A 15,963-nucleotide genomic window follows, 5' to 3' on the forward strand; every position below is an offset into this window, starting at 1 on the left:
ATCACTTCTGTGTGACGGCCCAAAATCGACAGGATTGATATTTTCAGAAAGAAATATTCCCTTTTTCTACGTTTTCTATAACTGGTAAACTAAGGTATACAATTTCCAGAAGAGGGAAAGCTGGAAAGCAATCACACGGTTCTGCACACAACACAATGAACACAAACCTGAGAGACTTAGAGCCTGCTGATCATTCGTCCTGCTTCCAGCATCAACTACAACAACTCACTGCCCACTGCCTGATAAATCCCCGCTCAACAAGGGCCACTGTAACCATCTGTGGTTATAATCTTGTGGCTGATCCCTCTGTATAAATACAATGTGCAATATATTGAACTACATCACCCATTTTCAAAAGAAAAAAAAAAAACACAAGAAGATTCATTGCAGAACATATTTCTTTTATGTCCGTTTTAATCTACAAATAGTCTTTTGAGAAAACAAAATAAAAGTTTATAAATGTTCACTTGGGAGAAGAAAAAAAAAACACATGAATTACTAAATATATGAAATCTATACCATTTGCACTTTTTCAAAATCTCAATATACATACATTTTCTCTGGTGATTTTTTATTTTTTTTTATTATTTGCATGTTTTTCCCCTCAAGTCGCAGACACACAAGAGCAGGCTTGAGTTTTATGGCTTTTGAGTCATTTGGAAGAAGAAAGTGTCTGGAAAAAGCTACTAGAAAATAAAAAAAAGAAATAGTTGTGGCTATTGTTCCGTCCTTCTGTTCAGAATTTGGAGGCCACTCCACATCTTGAAATTCCAGAAAACAGCATTTAGACAGAGATTTATATTTTAAACAGCCAAAAACAAACTGCATTTTAAGGGCCTACCATTCATATTACCTCAGTTGTATTAGCAGTCACACGTAAACAACATACAGTACATATAAAATAAGCCTTTGTTAAAGCATTTTTGATTATTTGTGAGTTTTATTCACTATTTTTAAAAAAATTAGATCCCATTTTCATGGAGGAATCTAAAATCTGCCCTAGTCATTGCTTATTAGAAAAACCACTTAGCATGCTACCAGGGCAGTTCAAATTTAATTAATTTCACCCTTTAAATATTTATTCATCTCAGATATTTTTAAAATCAACTACCTCATTTCCAATTTCTTTCAATAGAAATACCACATAACTAATTAGGCATCTGTATGATAATGCCGTAAATTAGCATTAGCGAAGGCTAACAGCAAATCTTTTGTGCTTTATTTGAAAAAAAAAAAAAATACTTGTCAAGAACCTAAAAGGGTAAATAGTTAAAAACAAAACGTTTGCTGTAATTTGTTGTCACAACAAAAACGTTTTTAGATTCTGCTGAGGGGAATTAGGAGCCATCAAACAGGTTTAGCAGCTAGCCACAATGCTGCCTCTTGTTAAAGGGGAAGTTTACAGTTTTTTTTATAATATTCTGCATAGTTCTCTGTTTGAGAAGTAAACAAATTGGTTCAGAGTGCTGTGTTTTATAGTGCACCATTAAAGGGAAAATTAATGAGTGGGAATTTTTTAACAGTGGTTGTGAATGGAACCAGCTGTCCATCTTTAAATTTCCCACCCAAAGTTGATACATAAAATGATACTGTTATGAATACACAGCTGATGTCTGTGATTCTTGAAAAGGTTTTAAATGTATTTTTTGACAGAAGTCCTACATTCAAGTAGCTGCACTGAATGTATGGCATCATAAGACAAAACAACACCCAAAGAAAACGTATCACCACCTGGCTGCATTCAACACCACTGTAAAGAAAGTCCAAAAGTTCTTTACAATCAACCGTCTCACACCAAACCACTCTGTTTACATCTCAAACACTGGATTATTCCATTCAGAATTTCTTCACTCTTTAAAACAGAGTACTGCAGTGAGGGAAGCCTTTGTTCTAGATGTTAGAACATTGCTGAGACCAGGTACCGGTATTTAATATTTAGTTCTCTATCACTATCACAAGCCTAAAATTGGAGGAATTCCCCTTTTACAAGTAAATGAATACAAATATTATATGAAAGGAAGGTAAAATTAGTTTGATCCCTATTTATTGGCTTTTATTCAGCCTTTAGGAGGCAGCCAATCTACAAGTTGATCATAAATCTTTACAGGTTCATGGCAAGATGGCCATAAGTAAGCCTTTATTTATTAAGTGGTATGCACTGGATTAAGACCCGATACTACAGCAAGTTTGTGACGTGTCTCTCAAGTTTAACAGTTTTGTGAGGTTTTTACTGAAAGTACAGGCTTCTATGTTGACAGTGGGTGTACTAAGACTGAAATAATGATTTTTTTAAACTTGAAAGGAGGCTGATGCTGTCACACAACTGTAAATTGCATAGTCAAATTGGGCTGTTAGTGTTTGAGATTTTACAAAAGTGGAATATCAGTTTACCAAGAACATCTTTGTGGGTCCAGCCGCTACCAAGAGGTAAAGGTTTATATTGCTCACCAGACTAAGATCAACACATAGACGGAAACAACCAGAACAATGAGAATACTGTCACTGACTTGAAAAACCTTGCTTCTCCAAATTGGGGACGTTACAGAACATAAAGTATTCTTGCTCCACCACTAGACTTGCAACTGAAAGATTTCTATTGATACCTAATCTGAAAACATGATCATAATCATGCATTAATTACAGAACACTGTAGCCTTATGGGTTAGAAATGTATGCAAATTTGTGTAGAACTACAAGGCTTAGGGGGATTATTGAAAAAAGGTTTCATTCCAAGAAAATTTGAACCATTTCTATTGTTTTTTTTTTAATTTAATCATTAAATGTAAAGAGCAACTGTTTTTTTTCCAGATAACATTCAAAATAAAAGGTACAAGGTTTTGATCTGAAAGCATCTATATATGAAATCTCTTATTTCTCTTTTTTAAGTCGCACAATCCTTATATTCAACTGTGCAAATGAAGCGCAACTGAAATTGTCATATTCTCAAAAATAATAATAATTAAAAAAAGAATAGGTTCCTCCAAATTTCAGGCTTTCACAGAAGATGCATAGTCTAGGGACTGCGTGCTCTCTCCTCCAGAGCTGTTCCTCATATTGGCACTTGGAAGGTAAAGGTTTTTTTGTTTGAGTTTTTCACCAGGAAGGTCTCACAGGTTGACGACACACAGACAGATCCACTTTTACTTTCACCGGGTTCTGTATAAAACATTGATAAGAGTCCACAGTAAATTCAGCTCATTGTTCTTAAACAGGAAACCAGCTAATTCATTTTAGCAAGTAAAATATCTAAGATCCAGTCAATTTTTCTAATATTTCTCAATATGAGATTGATGTGAAAATACCTAATGATTTAAACTTATTTTTCTATTTTATGTGACTTGTTTTCCTGGACACCTGAATAAAGTTGCACGCACATATGTTCTTAATTAATATTCCCACGACCTTCATTCCTCCCTTACAACTAGTGAAGAGTTTCATTACTGTGCCTTTAAGATTGATATATGCAAATGAACCACACCATATAGCATACGTGGGTGGGATAGAACTGCTGCCAGCCTAACATGAATAAATGTAAGTCTGCTTGTGACATCACAAAAAGGGTGAATATAAATAGGCCTTTGTGAGTCATATATTTGGAAACTTTAAAAATGTTCAGTGTTTCAGTGGTTTAAAGCAACACCAGGCTTAAAGCAACCACTAGGCACCCCATAAATTTTCAGAGTGTAATATACTTTTACAGCACTGTCCTGACATCAGGCAGGAGGCGACCTCACGTGTCGCAGAGGAAGCAATTGGTTGTCCTCACCCCGCCAGAGTTGGAGGCATCGTTTGATTGGCGAACAGCTAACGGGAACTGATGACGATGAATGACCGGGTGAAATTTCAAAAAATCCATGAGATAAATATAGAATTTTACAACAATATAATTATGAGAAATATCAGATATATGGACTTGGTTTTGAATGTTTTGCCAATACTTTTTTTTCTTCTTTTTTGAGATGTCTCTTTTATAAATGTGTTTCTGATTGTAGAAAAGAACAATGAAAGCAGCATGTGGTGTCTGATCCAATTAAAAAAAACAAAAAACAAAAAAAAAAAAACTAAAGATCAATAAAGGAAGTAAAGAAATATACAGCTACATCCTTTGCAAGGTCCACAGCTAGAGTTCTGTGTGAAGGTCTGTGCTCTGGGAGGAATTCCACAAAGCTGGATTTCAAACTTAGCGAGATAACTTAATCCCAACGGAAGTCCCATAGGAACATCTCCTACCTCTCCTTCTGTTGGTTAGACTAGACTGAGTTATCTGTTTCAGTGAGAAATCCCGCTTTGTGGAAGACCCCCAGTATCAAAATAAGTGACATCAAAAGAGTCCACACGTCTGCACACGCTGAATTTAACATGGGGAAACAAATTTAAATACAGCATGTGGCCTGTGCAAAAGTTATGGCACAGTTTATATTTTTTTCCCCTCCTCAAGTTTGTTACGTTCAGTAAACACAGACAATGTGAAGCAAACTGCCACATTTAAAAGGAGCAGTTATTCATTTCCTATACTGATTCTTCACGTTATGTTACAGCAATTATACTGACACCTAGTGGCCTGTTTAAACATGACGGCCCTGATGTGGGAGACCCTCTCTATGGACCATAAACTGGTTCATTCAGTGTCTATGAAGTAATATGCTTCTGCAGCTAAAGAAGAAGGTTAATAAATATTGTTTGCTACTTTGTGGTGGTAGAAATTTCTTATTTTGTTTATTATAATCTAATGCAGAGCTAAATCTGACCAGGGATTTCTCAAACTTCTGCACAAGATTTTTCTGAACATTTCCAGTCCAAGGTCTGAACATGGCTTGACTTTAGATGTTGGGCTGGTTGACGATGACCTGAATGACAAAGTCTTTCTGGATCTTGGTGTCCTGGAGGCGGGTTTTGTCGGTGAGGAGTTTTCCTGAGAAGAACCAGCGCTGGTGAGCCACGTCGATACCTTCCTGGGCCTGGAGCTGCTTCTTCAGGAGCCCGATGGTGTCAGCCATGCTGGCGTTTAGCCGCAGGTCTTTGCCGGTAGAGAGACGGACTTTCAGCTGAAACTCTTTCTTGGACGTTGTCTGTGGCTCTGTGTTTTCTGCTGCGTCGTCCTCGCTGCGTTCTGTGATGAGATTGACCGGCGGCGCCAAGCAGTACACGGGCAGCTGGTAACGGTTACCCAGCTCATCGTAACACTCGGTCAGGGATCCTGTACCAGGACAAAAATTTAAGTAGGAACAAAATCTCTTGTGAATTTTAACACGAAAAACATATAAAAGGGAATGCCACCCCTTCGTAGCCGTTTAAAAAATGTCTGAGCATTTTAATGCACAAATACATTTTGATTTCTCAAATTAAAGAAACACTATGTAGTATTTTAGCTTAAAATTACAGCTTCAAAATCATTGTGATGCTGCCCTGAGCTGTAACAGGGATAATAGTGCCTCTGTCGATGCTACCACTGGGCTCAGTTCTGCAGAAACTGCACTATGTAACCCTTAGAGGAGGATAGGAAATACACCCCCTCTGCAATTGGATCCCAGAAACTGAAATGCAGAATTTTACTTAGTATTCTTTTAATTCACCCACATCCAAAACAAAAAGTAGCTTAAGATGTTTATGTGTTTATCCTCAAACCAAAAATGAAAGAAGTGTAAAATGATAACCTCTTTGATAAATATTTTTTGCTACTTATGGGTGGCTAATAAAAAGACTGACTGCACCTTTAATCCACCGCTGTGCTCACTGAACTGATTGAAATCAATAAAAAAAAGGAACTGGCTAAATCTCCGTAATCCAGTCTAGATTCAGTCGTGTATAAATCAATGTAAAGTACATCACTGTCTCTCTCACCGTGTGGCAGTGTGATACTGGCTCCGTCCACTATGGCCTGCGCCAGATCGTGGTCATTACACTCCAGAGCTACAGCAGCTGCTTTCAGGGCGTCCCAAATCTCCTTGCGACCCTCGAACGCCGGAGCTGTGTCCCAAAACTCATCCCTTTTACTCCGGAGCTGACCCTCTGTCATGGGATAGTCGCTCTTCCACCGAGGCTTGTCTTTCTTCAGAGGTTCGTTACGAGCTGGAGGAGCAAAATTAAGAATGTCTGTGATAAGGGGAACAACTTCACTGTAGCTTTAGGTTAAAGGGGCAGCAATTCATTTCGGCTAGGACTAAATGATCTGGCCAAAATGTAACACGGTATTAATTACATTTTACAATCACAATCAGGCTGGGAAACAGACTTATTTATATCAGTGACGCAACTCAAGTTACATCATTAACACCCTTTTTAACATCTACTCTCTACTACTCTGACAAACATAATAACAATGACAAAATCCACTACAATAATAGTATATTAATTGTATATTAATAACCATTATCCAGTTCAGGGTGGCGGTGGGTCCGGATGCTACCCAGAATCACTGGGGGTAAGATGGGAACACACCCTGGAGGGGGAGAAGCTGTGGTCACTGTATTCTGCCCCCTATCTGCCACATAGAGGAGAACCTAAACGCAGAGGCCGACCGAGTGACTCGTACCAAAGAAAAACACAGCTGTGGTTTGAACGTGCTGTGTTTTGGCTCCAATTAAGATGACACTGAACAAAAAGAAGTCAAATGTATACGCTGAGAGAAAACGGTTTCAGCCAAAGCACAATCACACCCCAAATATAAACAGTGCTCAGAAAACAAGAGAGGAACAAGCTCCCAGCGACATTAGAGAAAATATCCCAGCTTTAACACTGGAGCATATTTACAGCACAAGCCTCGTCACTGAACTGTGAGGGTCACAAATACAAACACAAAATAAATACAAACACAAAAATATTGTCCACATGCCTCAGATACAGCATCATCTCAGCATTTAATAACAGCTTCAACATCAAATAATAAGTTTCTTGAGTCTGTGGTTGATTTGAGCACATGGAGGACACTCCCAATAACAGCACGGTTAGGATAAACATATATGACAATATACAAACAATGCTGCTTACAGACAATAAGCCAGACAAATCCACAGCCAACAACAGCTCTGGAGACAACAGCGTCCCTGTTTGGAGTAAACAGCACATGCTAAGCCCACCACAGTGTGCAATAAAGTAATATATCATTGACTGTCTGGGGCATTCTTTAAGTCCCATGTCTGTTTGGCAAAATGCAGCCATCTACAGAATGACAGCTTTGTATATGAAGCTTCTAGTCCATAAAACTCTTATTGAATTTATGGACAAGGTTGATTTGAGGACAAAGCTACAAGACTGTTACAAGGTTTTTTTTTGTTTGTTTTTTTTTTTTTTTTTTTTTTTTTTTTTTTTTTACATCTTCCCAAACCAAAAAGATCACAGGGCTCCTTAAAGCAAGTGGAATATGCATCCTTGACCTAAGATTTCTCTTAACATTCCAAGAATTAAGCTGCTGATGCATAAACAATGTCATGAAGGATGCTTAAAATTGCTTTAGAAAAACTGACAGAGATTTGTACACAGTGGTGGTGAATGGAACTGCCTCTAGATCGAATGTTTATGAAAACGCTGATGATGAGCGGGACGTTGTTTTAAGAAAGAGTCTCCAAATACAATTTAGATTGTATTTCTCAAAGATCTTTGGATTTCCTCTTTAAATCTCCAAATTACAACTCAGAAGACATGTTTATGTTCAGAGTTACCTCTGGATAGAGGTGATGCTTCAGTCATCTGTGACTGGGAGTCTTAGACAGCACAACTGGCCACGCTCTCTGGGCTGGTGGGTGGGTCTACCCCCTCTTCACCATCACTGCCCACAGAGGAAAACAATTGGGGGGATTCAGTGCCAGGGGAACGCAACTTAAAATCGAAGAGAAAATTCAGCAAAAATGAGGATGAACAAATGTATTTATATTTTTAAAAATAACAATACATTTCGGAAAGTTATGTAAGACACTTAACGCCTGGTTCTATTCACCACCACTGTATAGGAATTTAGCTTTAAGGTTAGACAAGCCTGATCCGTCTGAAAAACCACAGACTGGACACATTTGTAAATACTGGCGAAGCAGAGACAAGCGTTGCTTTGTGTAACAGGGAACCGCTGCTGGGCTTCACGGGGCTTGGTCTCAGGCGTCGGGTTAAAAAACAACCAGGATTCCCACCCATTTGTATGTGAACTGATAAGATCCAGCTCCAGATCAAAATGCAAAGCTTAGTCTTATAAACATGACGAGGTCATTCAGGACTTCCGTTTCCAGGAAGAGAATATAACAAAGTGCTGTTAAGCGTATTATGAGGCGTGTGCGGGTCTCTGAACGAGGAGACAAAAATGTATCGTTATTAGTGATGCACCAAATTTCAAATTCTTGGCCAAATTGGATAAAGAACCAAATAAATGGAAAACTCAGGAGAAAAAAAAAAAACATGATTAACATACTGTGGGTACCATAACAAAATTGTATGTTCTATGTTAAGATGGTGTAGCAGTCCCATCGCTTTACGACTGCATGGATTCTGATCCCTGGTTGGCTTTCCACAGCTTCCCCTGAAATGTATCGGGTGTCGTCTCTAACCCCGTCTCAGTGGGGAACAGTGGGCTTTGGAAACCACAACAACGGCGGCGGTAACATTAAGAGGTGTTTACTCATGGTGTATTGGCGTGTTGTTGTTTGGGACTGAACACAGCTTCGTCATCAGTTCAGTAGAGTTTGTTCTTTCCTTGTAGCAGCGTCCAGCTCTCGCTTGGTCTTGTTTAAAAGGTTCTGATTGTAGCTGAATAAAAATGCATGCATGATGTTTTTAGTGCTGTTTAAAAGGTGTCTCATGTATCAGAAAATCATATATCAGAAAAATGTTTAGTATTGTGAAGATATTTTTCTGCCCTATCATACATACCTAGTTTATTTCCCCACCCATGGATAGTGACAGAGGGACGCCTGTCTGTTACCAAGGGTTTAAGAAGGTCACCTTTCATCCAAACAAATTATTTATAGTGTGGGCAGCTTAGATGCAGCACATAATCAGGACACGGTGGAGGATTTACTCTGCTTTCTCATTTAACTCACAGTGGGAAGGTATCAATGCAGTATTAAAAAAATTAAACCAATGCAGTAAAACACTGGGATAGCCTGCTTTATTAAAAAATGAGGTCCAATTATAAGGTCCAAGTAGGACATATGAAAAAAAAAAAACCTTATTTAGTGCATCTTCACATTCATGTGTGAGAATCTGGAGTCCACCAACCCACACATTGTGGGGGAGGGGGGGAAAGACAAAAAAAAAAAAAAGTCAGTTTTGTGTGCCCCAAGTCTGAAAACACGGAATGAAACGAGTCGTTCGGATTCTGCTCCACTTCTGAGACTGCACAGACTTTAGAATGGTCCCACCCCCTCATCTGAGTCTGTGCAATCACAGTGCTGGACTCGTGTTTATGTGAGACGTCTTATGAAAGACACAGCAAAACAGACACAACGAGCGCTGAGAAATAAGAGTACTGAGTAAAAATGGAGAAAACGAGAACAGAGAATAAAGAGAACCAAGCAAAAACAGCTAAAACCCTGAGCTTCTGCTCCTCTCTCCTCACTGCTGTGCGCTCGGGGTCGGGGTGAACAGCGAGTGGATCATTATCATTTAAAGGAACAGGTGCTGAAAGCAGGCGTTCTGAACAGGGCTGTATACACAGGGGGAGAACACAGCTGTGGGGCTCGTACCAAAGCAAGTCACAAAGAAACAGAACTGTGTTCCACTATGGAGAAGGGTGAGAGAGTATGACAGCTTTATCCTGACTCCAATATTAAAACAACCCATCGTCACAATCCCTAATTTATTGCACAGTTTGGATGGGAACTTTGGCTTGTTTTATTGACAGTTTTGGAGTATATACTGCTCTGGAATTTTACAGCCACGGAGGACGTAATGACAAACAGCACTCGATCACAGGGCATTGTCTCGTGATGCCCTTTCAAGGCACAACAAAGGAGGCAAATACTGGTGGTTACCCATAATCCTCATTCTGGGGCCCAAACAACTCGACTTGTTTCTACACAGACGACTACTCCTCCACAGAGCTCCCAAAACCACAAGCAGCTCTTTAAGGCTCAAAGGAGCAGCTATGAGTTGCTCAGCGTCTGTAGAATTAACTCCAGACAGAAACAAGGATTACACTCAGTGAGGGCTTCACGATTAATCACCTATATCGGTGTATCATGATCAGGGAAAACTGTGATATGGGCTTGTATCTTTATAGCCATATTGTGGTATGGTATTAAGCGTACAAATATATTTTAAAGCTTTGTTGTGTAACAAAACATTTGTTTTATGGTAACTTGTATAGTATTAAAAATGACAAAATAAATGAAGTATTACTACGCTATGGTCATAAACACTTACACTGACTCCATCAGTAAATGGTTTAAACCCACACTCACACTGACTTTTGGACACAGTATTATTCCCAAGAACAGAACAAACCCATCACAGTCTTCTGCAGCTTTTTCCTGATGGAGCTCAGAACGAATGCAGCACCCAATAAACGCTTCACTCGCTGTTTACACACTACACATAAAATTAAAGGTGCTAAAAATGGTTCCTTGAGTGATGCCATAGAAGAACCACTTTTGGTTCCATAAAGAACCATGTTTTTAAGAGATGCGAGTGTGAAGAACCTTATACGGGTTTAAAAATCCATCTCTGAATCCTAAAGTTCTTTACCCGTTGAACATATCAACAAAAATGATTCTTTATGGAACCAAAACTGGTTCTTCTATGACATCGTTCAAAGAACCTTTTGTAACACCTTTATTTTTAAGAGCGTACTTCATTTTTTTGTTGAGTAATATGACAATTTGAATTGAATACTACAAGAAAAACACAAAGAATGCTTTAGAACCAGTGGTACTATATAGGCCCACCTTCCTGCTGAAATGGTTTGTTGCATGAGGAAATGGTTCCTTAACTCGACGGAGAGTGAGTTGTACAAAGTCAAAACGGTTCTGCTATTGCTATGATGCCCAGTTTGTTATGTGGTGCTATAGAGAACCACAAACAACATTCTCCACCAATCTAAAAAAAAAAAATTACGCACGCTTATACATGCCATTTAATAAAGAACCCTTGAAGAACCCTCTTTTTTTAAAGGGTGTATTAGAACCAGTAATAAAACAACCAAAAAGAGGTCTCTGTCCTGTTATTACATGTTATAAATAAAATGTTATTTTAATTAATAATACAATATCTACCTTTATTAATGCTGTACTGTACTGATGCAAACGTTACATTTACACTAAAATTATTATTTCAATTTTATTAAAATAAAATTAAAGCTTAAATTTAATTCCAGCACAAACACGGTAACAACAATGAGTTGGTTCATTTTATTCATTAATATTATGAAGTTAAACCTGCTCCACACTACGACCTGAGAGAGAGAAGGAGAGGTTAAACCTCAAACAAAGAGCTACAACTTCTTCAGACTGAGCTCGAGCACACAGACAGGAAAAAGAGTGTTATACAGAAACTTACAGCCAATCTATACGAACAACGCTGGTCACATTTGAAAGACGACAGTCTTATCTCTGTCCAGAACACGGCCCTTAAAGCCTCCGCTGCTGTGAGCGGAGATAACTCCTGCAATGTTCAGTTTCCTGTGGGTGTTTTTGGCAGTTACTTCACCATCACAATGTCCTTTAACATGTGCTAGACATGACTCAAACCACACAACATATCTTCACCAGCATCACATCTTCAACAAGTGAACGTAGCCTGGTCTGGTCTGACATGGCCTTTCTGGTCTAATTTGATGGCCATCAGTGAGGTCAGGTGCTGGTGTTGGAAGATAAGTTGTAGACCACAAACACCACCCCACCTTGGGGTTTTTATCCCTCTAGACTTGCCTTGGGATGATATTGGATATTATCGAACACTGCGATTTTAAAACTGAAGTGGCAATATGCTTAGTTTGTTTGTTCATTCTGTTTTTGTTTTAACAATACTCAACTCCACTGGCTTTTTAGTACGTTGTTGGTTTTCCACTCCCACAGCTCCCCGCCATAATGTGTCTGGTGTCGTCTAACGTGAACAGTAGGCTTTGGAAACCATGACAACAGCTGCGATAACATTAGCATTGTTTACTCATCGTGTACTGGTGTGTTGTTGTGGTCTACTTTTATTAAATAGAGGTGCCTTTGGCATATAGTGTATATTGAAGAAGGGAATTCTCTTTTAGAATTAACAGGAACAGTAGAGAATTATCGTTCAGGCCTTTACTTATTTTATTGTTTTATAATTTATTATTTAATATACTCAATATGCTTTGCTATATTCACAGCTATTTTCCCAGAAACTCTCTCAAAACAGGTATAACAACCATCTTTGGTGCATATTAATAAATAAGACACCCAAAAAAAAAAAAAAAAAAAAAAAAAAAAAAAAAAAAAAAAAAAAAAACAATTCTCCCGTGGTGAGACTATAAACATAGCCAAGAGGGGGGACATGACAACACACGTCTAAGACACAGAGTCCCTGCTCAAGGCAGACTGACAAACAACGTTCAACTTACAGACTGATGATGAATTGACTGGATGATTAAACACTAACGAAACAGGAACACAGATCATGTGCGTTTTGATACTGAGCTGTCGGAAATGCAGTTTCTGCTCCTCTGACTTTACAAATCTGTACAAACCGGGTCAGAACACAGAGTTAACACCGCTCTGATAGAACCGGGTCAGAACACAGACCGCTGAAAGAGTTAACTCCGCTCTGATAGAACCAGGTCAGAACACGCACCGCTGAAAGAGTTAACTCCACTCTGATAGAACCGGGTCAGAACACGCACCGCTGAAAGAGTTAACTCCGCTCTGATAGAACCAGGTCAGAACACAGAGTTAACTGACTGTTCACTCAAAGCCTGATATATCCCACCCCCTCAAAAGGGGGCACTGTAACCAGATCAGTTACTGGCAGTGTATAAACCTCACATCACCCGTGTCAGCAATGGCTCCCTATTCACTATACCCAACATTATACTCTATATAGTGTACTACTATAGAGAACTGAATACAGGAGGGTACTGAGTGATTTAGGAAACCACCCCTTGTAGATTATTTACCAAACAAAGCAGTGGATGTTGGGTAATCTGCAATCTGCTAGTGTACAAGGGTTATACACTACTTTTTGTGGTGCACTGTAGGAAACTACTGCGGAACACCAAAATAGCTCACCATATAGTAAACAGGGCACAGCTAACAGCGCCTGTATAAAGCAGGTTGGTAACTGAATCTCTGACACATCCAGGCCACTAGGAGATAGTTTAACATAAAGCTGAGTCAATGTAGACAATGAATGACTGCACCTTTAACCATTTAAACATGGAAATACATTAACAAACTTATGGATGATGCCTGTAATAAGGAATATTTCTCACCTCCACGTTTTCTCTGATTCCTGCCACCTCGAGACGATCCCTGTCCTCGGGATCCCTGTTGTTCTCTCCCCACACATCCTCCCATGATGGTCAGATAAAGACAAGCCACATTATTCACCGGCTATTGATCAGGAGCTAAAGTCAGGACCCGGACGTTTGCATGTTACTGTGCCCGCTCAGACAGGAAAACCTTGTTTAAGAGATTTAAATGAGGGCTGAAGCGATGATGGTGCCTTTGTTTTTATTCTCCTGCTGAAAAAGAAACCAGTGAAAGTTTCAGTTCAATGTTTTTAAGAATGAGTTAAAGCATGTTATACATTTCTTAATGTGTTTATTTTATTAGTGCAAAGGATTTTAATGCTTTAATATTGCCTTCATTTACCAGTTTATCCATCAGGGATAATGCGCAGTTAAAGGGGACGTCTACGATTGTGAGGAAACAATTCTCTCTGGATTGTTTACGTTCAGGATCTCTTTTAATATGGAACGGTGTGTTTGAGGAGAATAATGACTGTTGGTTGTTTGTGTCTGAAGTGTAAATTGTCTGTAAGTGTTTATTCACTGTTTAAATTCCCACAGAAACTCATGTGTAACTCGAGTTGTTTAGTTTTGTAGCACTGTCACTAATGCAGTTAGCCATCTCCTGAGTTTGGAGACATTTGCACCTTAAGTGATCCGAAACAGACAAAATAAGTCAGTGTTACCCCCCTATGGAGCAGGAATAGAGCAACATCCTCATCTCGGTCGGTGCTTTTCAGCATCGTAACCTAACTTATATTTAAATATTCCATTAACCCGTATTAATTAATATGAGAATTCACAATGCACTACAAACACATAAACCTTCATGAAATAAATCAACAATCAGAATCAGATATTTTCTTAAAGTGACCTACAGAAAATGACTGTATCACTATTAAGCACAGGTTCCTCTTAATTGGCAAAGTGATTTTAATTATTTAAAGGTGCACTAGACAGTTTCACCAAAGCAGCCAGTGCCTGTCTTTATTATTGTATTACACCCATCTAACCACCAAAGGTCGCACATCTCCAAACGCAACAGTGAACTAGTGCATTAGTCAAAAAACAAGACATACAACCCCTTGGTGGCCAAGTAGCTGAACCACTGTGGTGCACTGTATGCCTATCTAAGCAGGTTTGCTCAGGCACATAGGTCACTCTGGCAAATGATGTCGCTAAAATAATACATTAAGAACAATAATTTTTGTATTTCACAGTTTATTTGTACCACTTAAAAAAAACAATAAGTTGCCGATTGCACCTTTAAAATAACACATTAAAAGTGGTGGTCATTTCATTTTAAATGTTAATTTATTAACATATACTTTCAATTAGTGTTATAATTCATACAAATGCTAACAATTCCAATATATTGTATATTACAGGTTCTAACAGTCCTTTAAAGCAGGGTGGTTGATTTACTGGGCTCACCTTAGGAAGGGAATATCTCAGGAAGATCTGCACAAAACTTTAAAGACTTCAGGTACACGCAAGTCTTCAATTCTAGGAGTCTACAAGTACAGACTTGTAGTAAGTTTACTCAGAAGGCCAGAAGCAGAATGCTGTCGTTGTTGTTCGAAATATCAGACGTTGGCCTCCTTGTTCCTGTACAGAAACAACAACTTCGATGTGTTGATTTCTCTCGTGGACAAAAAACGACGAAGAAACAAGTTTAAAACAGATTCTAATGACTATTAAATCGAGCCAGGCTCCAGTTTCTTAAGTTCGTATGAGAGGCGGTTAAATAAACCGATCTTAAATCGAGAAACAAAGGTTAAAACACTCGATTAAAGCTCTATTTCTTGAAAGCAGAGCTCGAGAAATGGACCAGTGTCTCCTCTAAGTGTCTTTAAGGCATAGTTCGCCTCCGAGTCCACTTTCCTCTTCACAAACTTACTTTATCTCCGCCAAGAGAGGAGCTACAGCTCGGTTAGCTCTCCACTTTCACTCCTCCAAAAGCCAGTCTACGGACAAACGGTCGCCATTACTAATATCATAACCGCCCCTACATGTTTTCTAGGTGCGTGTCCAACGCTGGTTGATCCTGTTTTCGAGATAAAAACATATGTTTCCGAGTTCTCCTTTAGTCCCAGTTCGAGTGCGAATCGCTATTACCTTTACTTGGCGTTGCCTTCTAGCACATGCGCAGAATCGATATGTCTACGTCATGCCGAAACGTGAGAACTCTTCAGCGATTGGACGAATTAGGTGTTGACAAAAGTGTGCGGTGAAACCTGATAATTATAATTACAAAATTTGCTGCACTTTAGTTCTGTAGTTAAAGACTGTAATCTATCTGTTGCTCTGCATACTTTGATACCCCCCTCTGATCCTGTTCCTAAATCGTCAGGACCCCCACAGAGCAGGTGTGATGTGGTAGTGGATCATTCTCAGCGCTGTAGTTACACTGAGGGGGGAGTGTGTTAGTGTATGCTGTGCTGGTACGAGTGGATCAGACACAGCATTGCTACTCGAGTTTTTAAACATTGTGATTTAAAAATAGGCGGCCTATTCTGAGTCCAGCATTGACACTGAGGAGAAATTCCAGAAGCACTGTTGTG

The 15,963-nt window shown here is 39.0% G+C and overlaps 1 protein-coding gene across 6 annotated transcripts; it reads right to left on the reverse strand.

Moving 5' to 3' along the window:
• Positions 1-412: 412 nt before the first annotated feature.
• ubtd1b (ubiquitin domain containing 1b) lies at positions 413-15,565 on the reverse strand. Of its 6 annotated transcripts, none has more exons than XM_066664740.1 (5): positions 15,518-15,565; positions 14,834-15,007; positions 13,382-13,633; positions 5,842-6,069; positions 413-5,197 (listed from the first exon to the last, which is right to left on the reverse strand). In XM_066664740.1, exons 3-5 carry the CDS (start codon positions 13,464-13,466, stop codon positions 4,821-4,823), a joined length of 690 nt encoding a protein of 229 aa, XP_066520837.1. In that variant the 5' UTR covers positions 13,467-13,633; positions 14,834-15,007; positions 15,518-15,565; the 3' UTR covers positions 413-4,820. The 6 variants fall into 6 exon arrangements, with proteins under 6 accessions (XP_066520837.1, XP_066520836.1, XP_066520840.1 ...); XM_066664739.1 differs by lacking the exon at positions 15,518-15,565 and adding an exon at positions 15,300-15,511; XM_066664743.1 differs by lacking the exon at positions 15,518-15,565 and adding an exon at positions 14,479-14,577 and having other exon boundaries at positions 13,382-13,630; positions 14,834-15,511.
• Positions 15,566-15,963: the final 398 nt, after the last annotated feature.

Source organism: Hoplias malabaricus, chromosome 3 (assembly GCF_029633855.1).
Source record: "Hoplias malabaricus isolate fHopMal1 chromosome 3, fHopMal1.hap1, whole genome shotgun sequence".
Classification (NCBI taxonomy): domain Eukaryota; kingdom Metazoa; phylum Chordata; class Actinopteri; order Characiformes; family Erythrinidae; genus Hoplias; species Hoplias malabaricus.